Source organism: Neofelis nebulosa, chromosome 2, assembly GCF_028018385.1.
Source record: "Neofelis nebulosa isolate mNeoNeb1 chromosome 2, mNeoNeb1.pri, whole genome shotgun sequence".
Classification (NCBI taxonomy): domain Eukaryota; kingdom Metazoa; phylum Chordata; class Mammalia; order Carnivora; family Felidae; genus Neofelis; species Neofelis nebulosa.
In genome coordinates, this window is record NC_080783.1 from 19,077,040 (window position 1) to 19,087,936 (window position 10,897).

The following is a 10,897-nucleotide window of genomic DNA, read 5'->3' on the forward strand; positions in this document are numbered from 1 at the left end:
CTGGAGTCTATGGTTGCCTAGAAACGGCCCGTAGCCACCCTCCCTCGTTCCCTCCCTTAACTTGCCGCCTCCGACTTCCCAGAGAGTATTTCCGGTTCCGGCTGTGGGCCGGAGAAGACATGGCGGCGTCTGCGTCGGCAGCTGCCGGGGAGGAGGACTGGTAACTTTGGGGGCATGGGCTTTGGCTGGCCGCCTGGATCCGGTCCGGGGGACTGGCAGTGGCCGCGGACGGTCCGTATGGCGGGCGCGTGGGGCGGAGCGAGGGATAAGGGATGGCAGAGACGCTGACATGTCTCAGAGAGCTTCTGCACTGGGGAGCGGGAGGGTGGAGGGGCGCTGATCTGATGGAGAGGAGACAGGATCTGCGCCGCCCAGGCCAGCTCGGGCTGCGCCTTGTCTGGCTCGATCCCCTCTTCTCCCCTGAAGTGGATTTGCCCAGGGTCCCGGAGGATGCCTGTTTATCAGCGCACACACACACACACACACACACACCCCGCCGCTTTTTACTTCCCAGAATGATGTCCTCCAGCTCACGTCCCTCTTTCCCCTTGGATCAGCCTAGTTCCGCCGAGGCTTTCCTCGACCTTCTCCCTCCCCGCCAGCTCTAATGAGGACTATTGTCTGAATAAAGCTTTACACCTCACAAAATGCTCTCCTAGTCCTTCTCTCTCTCAAACGTTCTCAACAAGAGACCAAAACCTGGAAGGACTCTGGGATTTGGAAATAAGATAAATGTGAGTTCACTCCACATTTTATTAGCTGGGTGATGCTAACCAGGCCACCTAGCTTCTGTGAGTCAGTGTCCTCAGATGTAAAAAAGTGGGTGTGGCATCTACCTCATAGAATAGTTGAGAGGATCACGATGGATTTGTAACCTATATAAAAGCCTTCTTTTCATTAATAACTGAGGTGTGGGCACTAGATGGGGCATCTAGTGGGACTAGATGAGGCCTGAAGAGGCAAATCGATTTGCTAAAAAGGTACATAGTTATGACTAGGAATTCAAGTTATCTGACTCCAAATCTTATGTTTTTAGGACTAGCACTCTTATAATCTCCCTGCCCTTTTTTTGGCCACCACCTTACCACCATCCCATCCCATCCCTCACATCCAGGGCAAGTCACAGCTATGGTGGGGTGAAGTATTATTGAAGGGCCTCTTAATGGAGGTTACACATCAGTGTTTCATTGGTTCAGGGAGCCCAGCCTGTGTTGGCCTTTATTGAGACCATTTAGGCTCATGGTTTTTCAACCCTCTTCAGGAGAACTTTAAGATTTGGAGGAGACACTTTGAGCCATGGAAAGGGTAGCAGTGGTTGCACAGCTGGCTTGTGATGCTCTGAGACTCCCACACTCATGTCAACCAAAGTACTCCACTGTTACCTATTTTGTATTTTGAGGCCTCTAAGACTTAAAAAGAAAGTTTGAGAGCCAGTAATATATAGGTCATGCTAGGGCAGACCTGCTCTTGATGAAGAGGGAACAATAACTATAGAAAGGAAACCAAGAATGCGTTTTTACATGCATTGCCTGGGTAGAGCTACGGACTCAACCCAGCCACTCATCTTCAATGGCATTTCAACTGCTGTTTCTAGGATTAAATATGTATGTCCTCTCATTTACATTTGACCACCAGATCCTGACCTAAACAGGTTGATCTAGATCAGCCAAACAACAGGGTCATGAATACATTGAATATTAACTACATCCTTCCTTCTTTCCTTTTAAGGGAGAAAGTTATATACCAATAGGAGAAAAGAGGACATAGACTAGCTACTGTGGCCAAGATATTATTACATACTTTATATAAATAACCTTTTATTCTCTAACCCTAGAGAGTAGGTGGTATTATATACGGTAGGTTGACTCAAGCTTACAGAGATAATTACTCAGATCATGTAACTGGTAAGTGACTGGTACCTGTTACTCCAAAGTTGGTGGCTCTTTTGTATCATGGCCTTTATCTCTTTTTCTTGGTATCTCTTTTTGAATAGGCTTAGGGTGACTGATACTGGCAGTATGTGTAGACACTGGGACCCATGTGAACAGTGGTGTAGGGAAATCCAGGAGCGGTATTGGTAATCAATGGATGTGATATTTCTGGGTCAGATAGATGGCCAATCAACAGTGCGATGGAACTTAAAAAGGAGGTCAGGGAACCTGGCTCTGGTTCTAGTTCTGCCCCTGTTAAACTTTGATATTTGAGCTAGTTATTTCACCTTCCTGGGAATCCATTTCCTCAACTGTTGACAGGATAACTTCCATGCTTCCTTTCTGGCCACTTGACAGCTTAAAACATATTTCCCCCATTTTTATGGAGGTTAGCAAGAGAATGCACTCAGGTAGAGTGCCAGTTTTCTACAAAGCCAGCCTTCATTGGCTTTAGCAGGCTTTAACAGGGAGAGCTGTAATGGTGAGTCAATCTCCCCCTGTCTCTCTAGGGTACTTCCCTCTGAAGTCGAGGTGTTAGAGTCTATCTATCTGGATGAACTACAGGTGGTTAAAGGAAATGGAAGGTACGTATTCAACTAGAGGTGGGCAGGAGTCCCCTTAGTAGTGAGAGGATTCCATGGAGAATCCGTGAGCCTTGATCCAGAGAAAATGTTGCTCTCCTGGAGACAAAGACTATTCCTTTAATCTCCAAAAGAAAGAGCCCAGTGCTCACTTCCTCCACCCACTTTACTGTCTCACCTCCATTTTCCCCAGTCCTCAAACTCCTGCCTAGTCACATCCCAGGTCCCCACTTTATCCATTTGCAGATCTTCACCATGGGAAATCTACATTACCCTGCACCCTGCCACGGCAGAAGATCAGGATTCACAGTATGTCTGCTTCACTCTGGTGCTTCAGGTCCCAGCACAGGTGAGGCCCCTACTTTATGGTAGCAAAGAGAGGAAGGGGAGAGACCCTGAGGTGGAGTGCTTTAGCAGTAACTTGTTATTCTCTCCCACTAGTACCCCAATGAGGTGCCACAGATCTCTATCCGTAACCCCCGAGGACTCTCAGATGAACAGATCCACAAGTAAGTTGGACAGTTCAGAGGAGGGAAAAGGAGATACAGCTCAGTCTGGTGAGGGGAAGGGGCAGGCCTAATGTTTGCTTTGCCCTTTTTAGGATTTCGCAGGCACTGAGCCATGTGGCCAATGCTGGGCTGGGTACTGCTATGCTGTATGAACTCATCGAGGTAAGAGGTGTGCTGGCTTGGGAAACTGCTAGAGCAGTTTCTCACAAGGGAGGTAATGGGCCTAGAATCTTAAATATGTCTGGAGTCATTAATTTAGTCCTTGTTTAGGTAAGGCCTAAATCCAGAAAAATAAGGTTTTCTTCTGTTTCTGAGAATACCCCCCCCCAAAAAAAAAGACAGTTCTGTAGCTTCCCCAAGTTGCCTATGCCAGTATCTTGAAAATTACTTTTTCTCTTTAACTTGGATTTTTTTATTCCATTTCAGTGCATTCGCTTGGCATTGGTGGCTGAAAGTAGCAAGAGATAGGGGCCTTGCTTAGAGGATCTAGCCACAAATGAACATTTGAAGGCTCACCTACCCTTGGAACTGACTGAGTAAATCATGGTTCAGAGTTTCTACCCCGATGAAATTAACAACACACAGGGAACACATAGAGCTACACGTTCACATACACAGATAATTTCTGTTGCTTGAGATTAAAAACACACAATAAGTACAGTCTTGTTTTCCTTAACTTCGAGTTTTGAGAAAAAATGTTTAGAAGAGAATGAAGGTGGGCGGCCCAGAGTCAGAGAGTGGGCTTAGACCATTGTAGCGCTCCTGAGCCCGGCCTCCACAATGCCACTTTGAACTTTGCAGAATTCCAGAGTATTAGCTATTCAGACAGCAGTGCAGATGTGTTAGTTCATTGCCTAACTTGATGCCTGAGTTCTCTGTCTGTTTGGGTTGTCCATGCTTTGACTTTCTTTCCGAAGGCTGACTCCAGAACAGACTTTTGGGTGGGAGTGATACTCAGAGGGGTTTAACCTAGGAACACCTCCCAGAAGATACGTTTTAGTTGAACATTTTGTTCTCTGAAGGTGTATTACTTTCATCCCCGAGACATATTAAAAGTGATTTAACGAGTGGAAAAATGATGAAATTGGATTTTGCAGCTGGGTAGATTCTGGGGGATGGGCGGGGCCACGGAGGATTGATTCCTCCCTTGGTGAATCCTCCCTTCCTCACCAAGACAGAAACGCATGAACACAAAGTAACATTGACTTGGTAGGAGACAGTCCCTCCAGTCACTCCTGGGAATAATAGACAGGCTTTGTTCACAGTTCTTGCCCCTGCCTCCCTGTTTGAACAGTGTCTTCTCTCCTTTCAGAAAGGGAAGGAAATTCTCACAGATAACAACATCCCCCATGGCCAGTGTGTCATCTGCCTGTACGGTTTCCAGGTGGGTTTCTCTCTTGGGACCTGGGGTCTGCTTGGGACGGGCAGTGGAGGGCTCATGAGAGCTCTGATGTCATGCTGGATGTCTGTCCTGCCTTCAGGAGAAGGAGGCCTTTACCAAAACCCCCTGTTACCACTACTTCCACTGCCACTGCCTTGCTCGGTATATCCAGCACATGGAGCATGAGCTCCAGGCACAAGGACAAGAGCAGGAACGACAGCATGCCGCAACCAAGCAGGTCAGCTCCCCAGCCCCTGCTCCCGCCTAACCCCCCACATCACACCCTTTCTGTCTCTCCACTCCAGGGGCTCTTCACCTTTTTAGGGTCACAGATACCTTTGAGATTAATGAAAGCTCACCTCTGTCCAGAAAAAAAGGGCATTCTTTTAAACATATCTATGTACTGCTATAGTTTCAGAGAGTTCCCACATCTCCATCTGGGGAGACGACTCCTGTCCTATCCTTCTCTACTGAACGGTGTACCTCTGCCCTTGGTCCCAGCCCCGTGTGGATTAGGCTGGCTGACTGGGTTAGGCAGCTGGCGAGCACCATGGGCTGTGAAGCAGGGCTCTGATTGCTCCTCTGTTTTCAGAAGGCAGTCGGTGTGCAGTGTCCAGTGTGCAGAGAGCCCCTCGTGTATGATCTTGCCTCACTGAAAGCAGCCCCTGAACCTCAACAGCCCATGGTAAGGGAACCCCCTTCTTATCTGAGCCAGAAATAATGGCATTCTCCAAGGAGGGAGGGATGGCATCTTGTCTGCTTCGAATGGGATCTTGGGAATTGGGCTTGACCAGCCTGGGACCTCTCTGCAGAGCCGTAGCCCCCACTAGGCTAAGACTTTGGGAGCCCCATCTGAGCGACAAGCCCAAGAACCTTCTACAGGGGGTGCAACAGGCTCGGCAACAGGCTCAGCCGGTTGAGCACCTGGCTCCTGATTTCAGCTCAGGTCATGGTCCCAGGGTCATGGGATTGAGCCCTTAATCAGGGCACTGCATTGAGTGTGGAGCCTGCTTGGGATCCTCTCTGCCTCTCTCTAGCTCGCATCCCCTCTATCTCTCAGAGAAAAAAGGAACCTTGTGCAGATTTCCTAAGGCAATCCTGAAAGAGCAGGGGTTCAAGTCTGCCTTCTACTGTTTATTTTTTCCTCCTTGTCATTCTGCTCGCTTCCATCTAGGAGCTGTACCAGCCTAACGCAGAGAGCTTGCGCCAGCAAGAAGAGCGCAAGCGGCTCTACCAAAGGCAGCAGGAGCGGGGGGGTATCATTGACCTTGAGGCTGAGCGTAATCGGTACTTCATCAGCCTCCAGCAGGTGAGGAAAGGCTTTCTCATTCCTCACTTAATGCCACCTACCTTCCCACCAGCACGCGTCTGCCACAGTGGCCCTGAGGGTGAGCTCTCTTCTACCTGATGGTGGTCAGCTCCAGTAGTGAGCAAGGGGCCTGCAGTTCCCTTCTTTGGGGAACTGCATCTCCCTCACTGTATCTGCTCACTTCTTTCTAGCCTCCTGCCCCTTTGGAACCAGAGTCAGCTGTAGATGCCTCCAGAGGATCCCACCCACCCAGTGCCCTTGACACAGAACTGTCCACCTCATCAACTGCCCAACCCAACCTATCAGCTCCTCTGCCTGTGGCCTCCCAGCACACGTGTGAGAAGATTCCAGGGGCTGGGCCAAATCAGCAAAGGTTGGGCGAGACCCCGAAAACTATGCTAGATCCTCCCCGGGCCGGTCGAGGCCCCTGGAGACAGCCTGAACGGAGGCACCTAAAGGGAGGGGAGTGCAATGCCCACAAAGGTACCAATGACACCCAGGAACTGCCACCTCCCGAGGGGCCCCTCAAGGAGCCCATGGACCTAAAGCCAGAACCCTGTAGCCAAGGGGTTGAAGGTCCTCCCCAAGAGAAGGGGCCTGGCACTTGGCAGGGTCCCCCACCCCGCAGGACTCGGGACTGTGCTCGCTGGGAGCGCTCCAAGGGTCGGACTCCGGGCTCTTCCTACCCCCGCCTGCCTCGGGGTCGGGGAGCCTATCGTCCTGGTACTCGAAGGGAGCCCCTGAGCCTGGAGTCTGAGGATGGTTCCTAGCAGTACTGTGGGGGGACAGGGATTTGGGGCGGCAGGGGGCAATAAAGAGATCTGGCCTTGTTTGGCTTCTTTGTTTAGTAGCGCCTAGCTTGTGCAGTATGGCTTTTTCTGACTTCCTGGCAAGACTGGAGTGTGGCAGAATAGCCCTAACTTTGCTCTAAAGTCTGTTTTCCCAAGAGATCAGGGTCTGAGTAAAGGCAGGTCTGACGTCTCCGCTAGTGTGAGCTTCAGGAAAACTAGTAGAGGCCAGCCAGCATTTAAGCAGAATATATGGGAACATAACATATGTATACTACGTACACACACACACACACACACACACACACACATTTTTATGCATATGCATTCTTTTTAATTGAATGCCTTTTAAATGGAAGACTCTACTTCCCTGATTGCCATAGTATCTTTTCTTTCTGCTTTGCTCTAGCTTATGCCCCAACACTTGTGTATGCTGGATGCCTGAAGGTCCTTGCTTTTTATTCAAGTACCAATACAGGGAGGTAGGAAGGGGGTCAGAGACCAGAGCAGTGTGGCAGGTGTTTATTGAGCTAGAGAAGAGCTGAGCATGGCCAGCCTGTCACGTCCTCAGAGACTCGGCATTATGAACTGCCCCTGCAGGGTCATTTTTATACAGCATGAAGTAGCCCTGGACCTGGGCAGGACTGATGTGAGTTGTAACTTGAAGGACGCGTTCTGCAAACGCCTCGGCCAGGGAAGGTGCTTGCCCTGGATAGAACCTCTGGAACATCTGAGTCAGCTGCCAGTGTGAGCAGTAGCCCACGTACTCCTTCATGTCTACTCGTCCAGGGCGGATCAGTGCAGGGTCCAGCCTAAGAGCAGCAAAAGCAGGATCACAGGCACAAGTACCACTGCTACCCCCTAAAATGATGGTTTCTCCGAACCTCCTGATCTCCCAAGGCACCGAGGGGGCAGGGAGTCCTGCCTCACAGTCTCAGATTGCCTCATCCCTTCTTACCTGTCAACATGGTTGGTGGTCATGAACACAATGCGTGCCTCAGTGGAAGCCACACCATCCAAGGCATTGAGTAGTCCACTGAAGGTGAGACGACCTAGACCTTGGTACTTGACTGGGTCTAGAGGAAGGCAGAGATAAAGAGGCGTGGATGATCATAACCCTACTTAAACCTTCTACTCCCCACCACGTTCTCCTACTTATCAGTGACTCTGGTGAACTCATTGCCAACTCAGGCGTCCTCCATCAGCCCTCTGGATTTCCACTTTCTTCCACTGCTCCTCACTCCTGTACCTCATTTACCGTCCCTTAGAAATGCTCCCCATTTCCTCAGCTCCCCTCACTTACTCTCTGCAGCTAGGTCCCGGCTAAGAAAGGCTGCATCCACATCTTCCAGGAGCACCAGGCTCTGCTGCGGGGCCACGCTCAGCAGGTGGTTGAGCCGGTCATCAGAGAGGCTGGAGTCCGTGAGACTCAGCAGGCAGATGCTGTGCTCCAGTTCCCCGGCCAGGGCTGTGCTATGGAGGACAGGATGACAGCAGGCAGGCAACCTGGAATCAGTCCTTGGGCCCAAATACTTGTCCTCCCCATAACGGGTGGGGTCTCAGAGACCTAACCCTTCTATCACCCCATCTTAAGGCATCTCATGTCCCACGTGTATCATATTCCCGGGTCTCCACATTTAATTCCCTTTCCAACCCCACAGCTCAGTTTTTCTCCAGTTTAAGGATTAAGAGAAAATGTGACCCTACTCACATAAAACTGCTTTTTCCACAACCAGGGGGCCCATAAAGCAGGTAGCCACGTCTGTAGGGAATGCCTAGGAATACAGCCAAGATGATCAGGACCTAAAATGAATTCAAGTACTCTACTTCAAATGTCCACATTCATTACCAACCCTGCCCCCTAGTGGCCTGATGACCTCAGTACTGGAAGAAATTAACCCTAGGGGCCAACTTTCATCTCTGGGAATTAAGCTAGAGCTTCATAGTCACCCCATATGACCACAGAGACCAGCCTGTTTTCCCTTACTATAGCACCACATCAAAAACAGCCTGGCCAAGACCCCAGCGGCTTCTCACCTCTGTCAGTGTACCACTTGGGGTTATCGATGAATTCCCGGATGTCTCGGACAATTCGGTTAGCCAGACCCTGTTCTAGAACCACAGAACTCAGTGGCCGCCGTCGGCGTGGATAGCCAAAAGGGCGCCATTCGGAGCCCATGGCTGTGTACATCACCGTCTTCCCTTCCTCCTGCTGCAAGGCTAGCTCTCGAGCTAAGAGGGGGAAATAAGACGAAGCCAGTAATTCGTCTTTGCCATGCTATTAGGCAGACCTGTGCCAAAACAGCTTCCCTCTGGTCCCGTGGGCTAAGATCCTCCTCTCCAAGCTTCTCTTCCTCTGACGTCATATGCCCCTATTCTTGCAACTTGCCCCCCCACCCCCCTCACCATAAAGGCAGCCCGTGCTATCCCACACCTTCCTCCAGGATGTTGAAGAAAACCTTTCGGTCAGTGCCCAGAGCCGTGAAGGTGACAGATTCCCAAGGAGTCCCTGTCTGCAGGTCTATCATCTGCATCTCTCGGCTTCGTTCCACTCGGATCCATTTCCCTTGGTACCTGAATAAAAATGGTCACAATGAGGTGAATGAATGGGGGGTCAAATCCAGCTCCCCTCATTCTCCTTTTCTACTCTTAGAGCCCTCCCTGGCTCCCAACCTTACCAGATAAAGTGGTTTCCAGGGCTGGGGACAAATTCAAACTTAGTGGAGATGCGCCCACTCTCATGCTGAAGGTATGAAGTCTCAACACTGAGATGCTGAGTACGGGTACTGTGGCGGGTGAGCCAGCTAAGCAACCAGGCATAGCTTCGGTCTCGAGCAGGGACTTCCAGTGTGATCATGTAATGGCGCCGGAATGCCACCAAGCCCAGCTGGGCACCCTTCCGGGCCAGGGCCAGGGCTGTGCCCACACCCACAAGCCCAAATCCAGCCCCAAAGTAGGGATTGTCCTTCAGGGCCAGAATAAAGTCTGAAAGGGGCATCTTGAGAGGGAAACACTGAACCTTACAGGCTCTGACGCATTTTCAAACCTGGGGGTGGAGAGCAGTGGAGATGGGACAAAGCAGATTAGTTTAGAAAGGACTCTGCAATTCCTCGTCACCCTCATCCCTTCTTCCCACAGAGGCCAGGTGCAGGAAGGACAGGTCAGTTCTACTGTGTGTTTCCATATCCTCCCTTTGTGGGATGGAGGTCCTGCTGGAATGCAAGGGCTGAGACTTCAGGCCCCTCTTCCCATTTTGCCCTTCATTATCCTGTTCATAGTTCAATTTCCTGCCAGAGGACGAGGTCTAAAGATTCCTTAAACATGAGAGAACAATGTAACCATCTTCTCATCAGGATAATGGGCAGAATTTTTGTGGTCCCTGGGACTAGCTGAGATAGAAAGGGGCCCACTGCCCAGAGTTAACAGAGGATGAAGCTACTCTCTTCCACTGACCTGTCAGTAACCCCATGCCTTACCACCATGAGTAATACCCTTCAAATATCCTCTCCTTTACACGCTCAGTTCCTAATGTCCTGTTTAGTTAGCCTTTATTACCTCACGACTAAACTGTCTCTTTAAAATTAATTTTAGTTCTTAAAACGTCATCTTAATGGGCCTCCACCTCTGGCTTTGGCGTACCAAATTGCTACACAGGGATCCAGATCTTTCTTCATACAGTCTGCTTCAATCCAATGGCTTGTTCTGAACAGATCTCTGAATTAGGTAAAAACTCCTCTGCCTGGTACTCAAAACCCTTCACAACACAGGGCCTACCTATCTTTCATTGCTTAGCGCCTAATAATCTCTGTTGTATAATTCTGCTCAGGCAGGTCTTCTCTACTCGGAATGCCCATTCTAATTGACTCTTCCTTCTCCCCCAATTTAACACCTGTCCATTTGCTGCTTCCTCCACGGACATTTTCCCCGAATTCTCCCCCAATAAAACGTGACCCAGTCTAATTTTAGATTGTAAGGTCCCGAGGGATTGGAAGTCACATCGTTTCTAGCACACCTTCCCGACCCCTGCCACTTTGCTGTGCGCGAGGCACGCGGGACGGTGAACTGACAGCCGAGACCACGGCTGAGGCTCAGAGTAGAATCCAGAATGCCAAAATACTTATGCGTGGAAGGCCACAGACAAAGCCCTTCCCCCTCCCGGCCCTTGTCTGATGCCCAGAAGCCCCTTCCCGAACCCTTTCCACACCCCAGCTCGCGCCTCCAGCAGCGTGGCTCGGAGTAACCCCTCCCTCCGCCCCCTTACCGCCATGACTCTCTGGCCCTCCCTCTCGATGGTTTCAGCCCCCGGCACTCCAGGGACGAGCCGCTCGGCCCCGCCCCGGCGTTCCTTCACCTACTTCCCGCCACACCCACCTAGCAGGCCGTGCCACTCTGCCCCAC

General features: G+C 50.6%; 2 protein-coding genes across 6 annotated transcripts; one reads left to right on the forward strand and one right to left on the reverse strand.

Moving 5' to 3' along the window:
• The first annotated feature begins 11 nt into the window (after positions 1–11).
• RNF25 (ring finger protein 25) lies at positions 12–6,541 on the forward strand. Of its 2 annotated transcripts, none has more exons than XM_058704891.1 (10): positions 12–160; positions 2,441–2,515; positions 2,759–2,861; positions 2,954–3,021; positions 3,114–3,183; positions 4,334–4,405; positions 4,503–4,640; positions 4,995–5,087; positions 5,577–5,711; positions 5,903–6,541. In XM_058704891.1, the coding sequence occupies exons 1-10, from the start codon at positions 120–122 to the stop codon at positions 6,479–6,481; spliced, it is 1,374 nt and encodes a 457-aa protein (XP_058560874.1). In that variant the 5' UTR covers positions 12–119; the 3' UTR covers positions 6,482–6,541. The 2 variants fall into 2 exon arrangements, with proteins under 2 accessions (XP_058560874.1, XP_058560880.1); XM_058704897.1 differs by having other exon boundaries at positions 4,998–5,087.
• Positions 6,542–7,005: 464 nt separating this feature from the next.
• LOC131498048 (mitochondrial chaperone BCS1) lies at positions 7,006–10,860 on the reverse strand. 4 transcript variants are annotated; one of them, XM_058704905.1, is made up of 8 exons: positions 10,761–10,860; positions 9,178–9,545; positions 8,934–9,073; positions 8,537–8,731; positions 8,211–8,274; positions 7,803–7,972; positions 7,458–7,575; positions 7,006–7,311 (listed from the first exon to the last, which is right to left on the reverse strand). In XM_058704905.1, the coding sequence occupies exons 2-8, from the start codon at positions 9,495–9,497 to the stop codon at positions 7,059–7,061; spliced, it is 1,260 nt and encodes a 419-aa protein (XP_058560888.1). In that variant the 5' UTR covers positions 9,498–9,545; positions 10,761–10,860; the 3' UTR covers positions 7,006–7,058. The 4 variants fall into 4 exon arrangements, with proteins under 4 accessions (XP_058560888.1, XP_058560894.1, XP_058560897.1 ...); XM_058704911.1 differs by having other exon boundaries at positions 10,704–10,777; XM_058704914.1 differs by lacking the exon at positions 10,761–10,860 and adding an exon at positions 10,139–10,630.
• Positions 10,861–10,897: the final 37 nt, after the last annotated feature.

Bases quoted from the DNA above. Each gene is read 5' to 3' on its own strand.
- RNF25 (XM_058704891.1), top strand. From the start codon at position 120: ATGGCGGCGTCTGCGTCGGCAGCTGCCGGGGAGGAGGACTG. The intron at 4,406-4,502 runs GTGGGTTTCTCT...TCCTGCCTTCAG, and splicing joins TCTGCCTGTACGGTTTCCAG to GAGAAGGAGGCCTTTACCAA. The intron at 4,641-4,994 runs GTCAGCTCCCCA...CTCTGTTTTCAG, and splicing joins AGCATGCCGCAACCAAGCAG to AAGGCAGTCGGTGTGCAGTG.
- LOC131498048 (XM_058704905.1), bottom strand. From the start codon at position 9,497: ATGCCCCTTTCAGACTTTATTCTGGCCCTGAAGGACAATCCCTACTTT. The intron at 9,074-9,177 runs GTAAGGTTGGGA...ATTTTTATTCAG, and splicing joins CCTGGAAACCACTTTATCTG to GTACCAAGGGAAATGGATCC. The intron at 8,275-8,536 runs GTGAGAAGCCGC...CTGTATTCCTAG, and splicing joins CAAGTGGTACACTGACAGAG to GCATTCCCTACAGACGTGGC.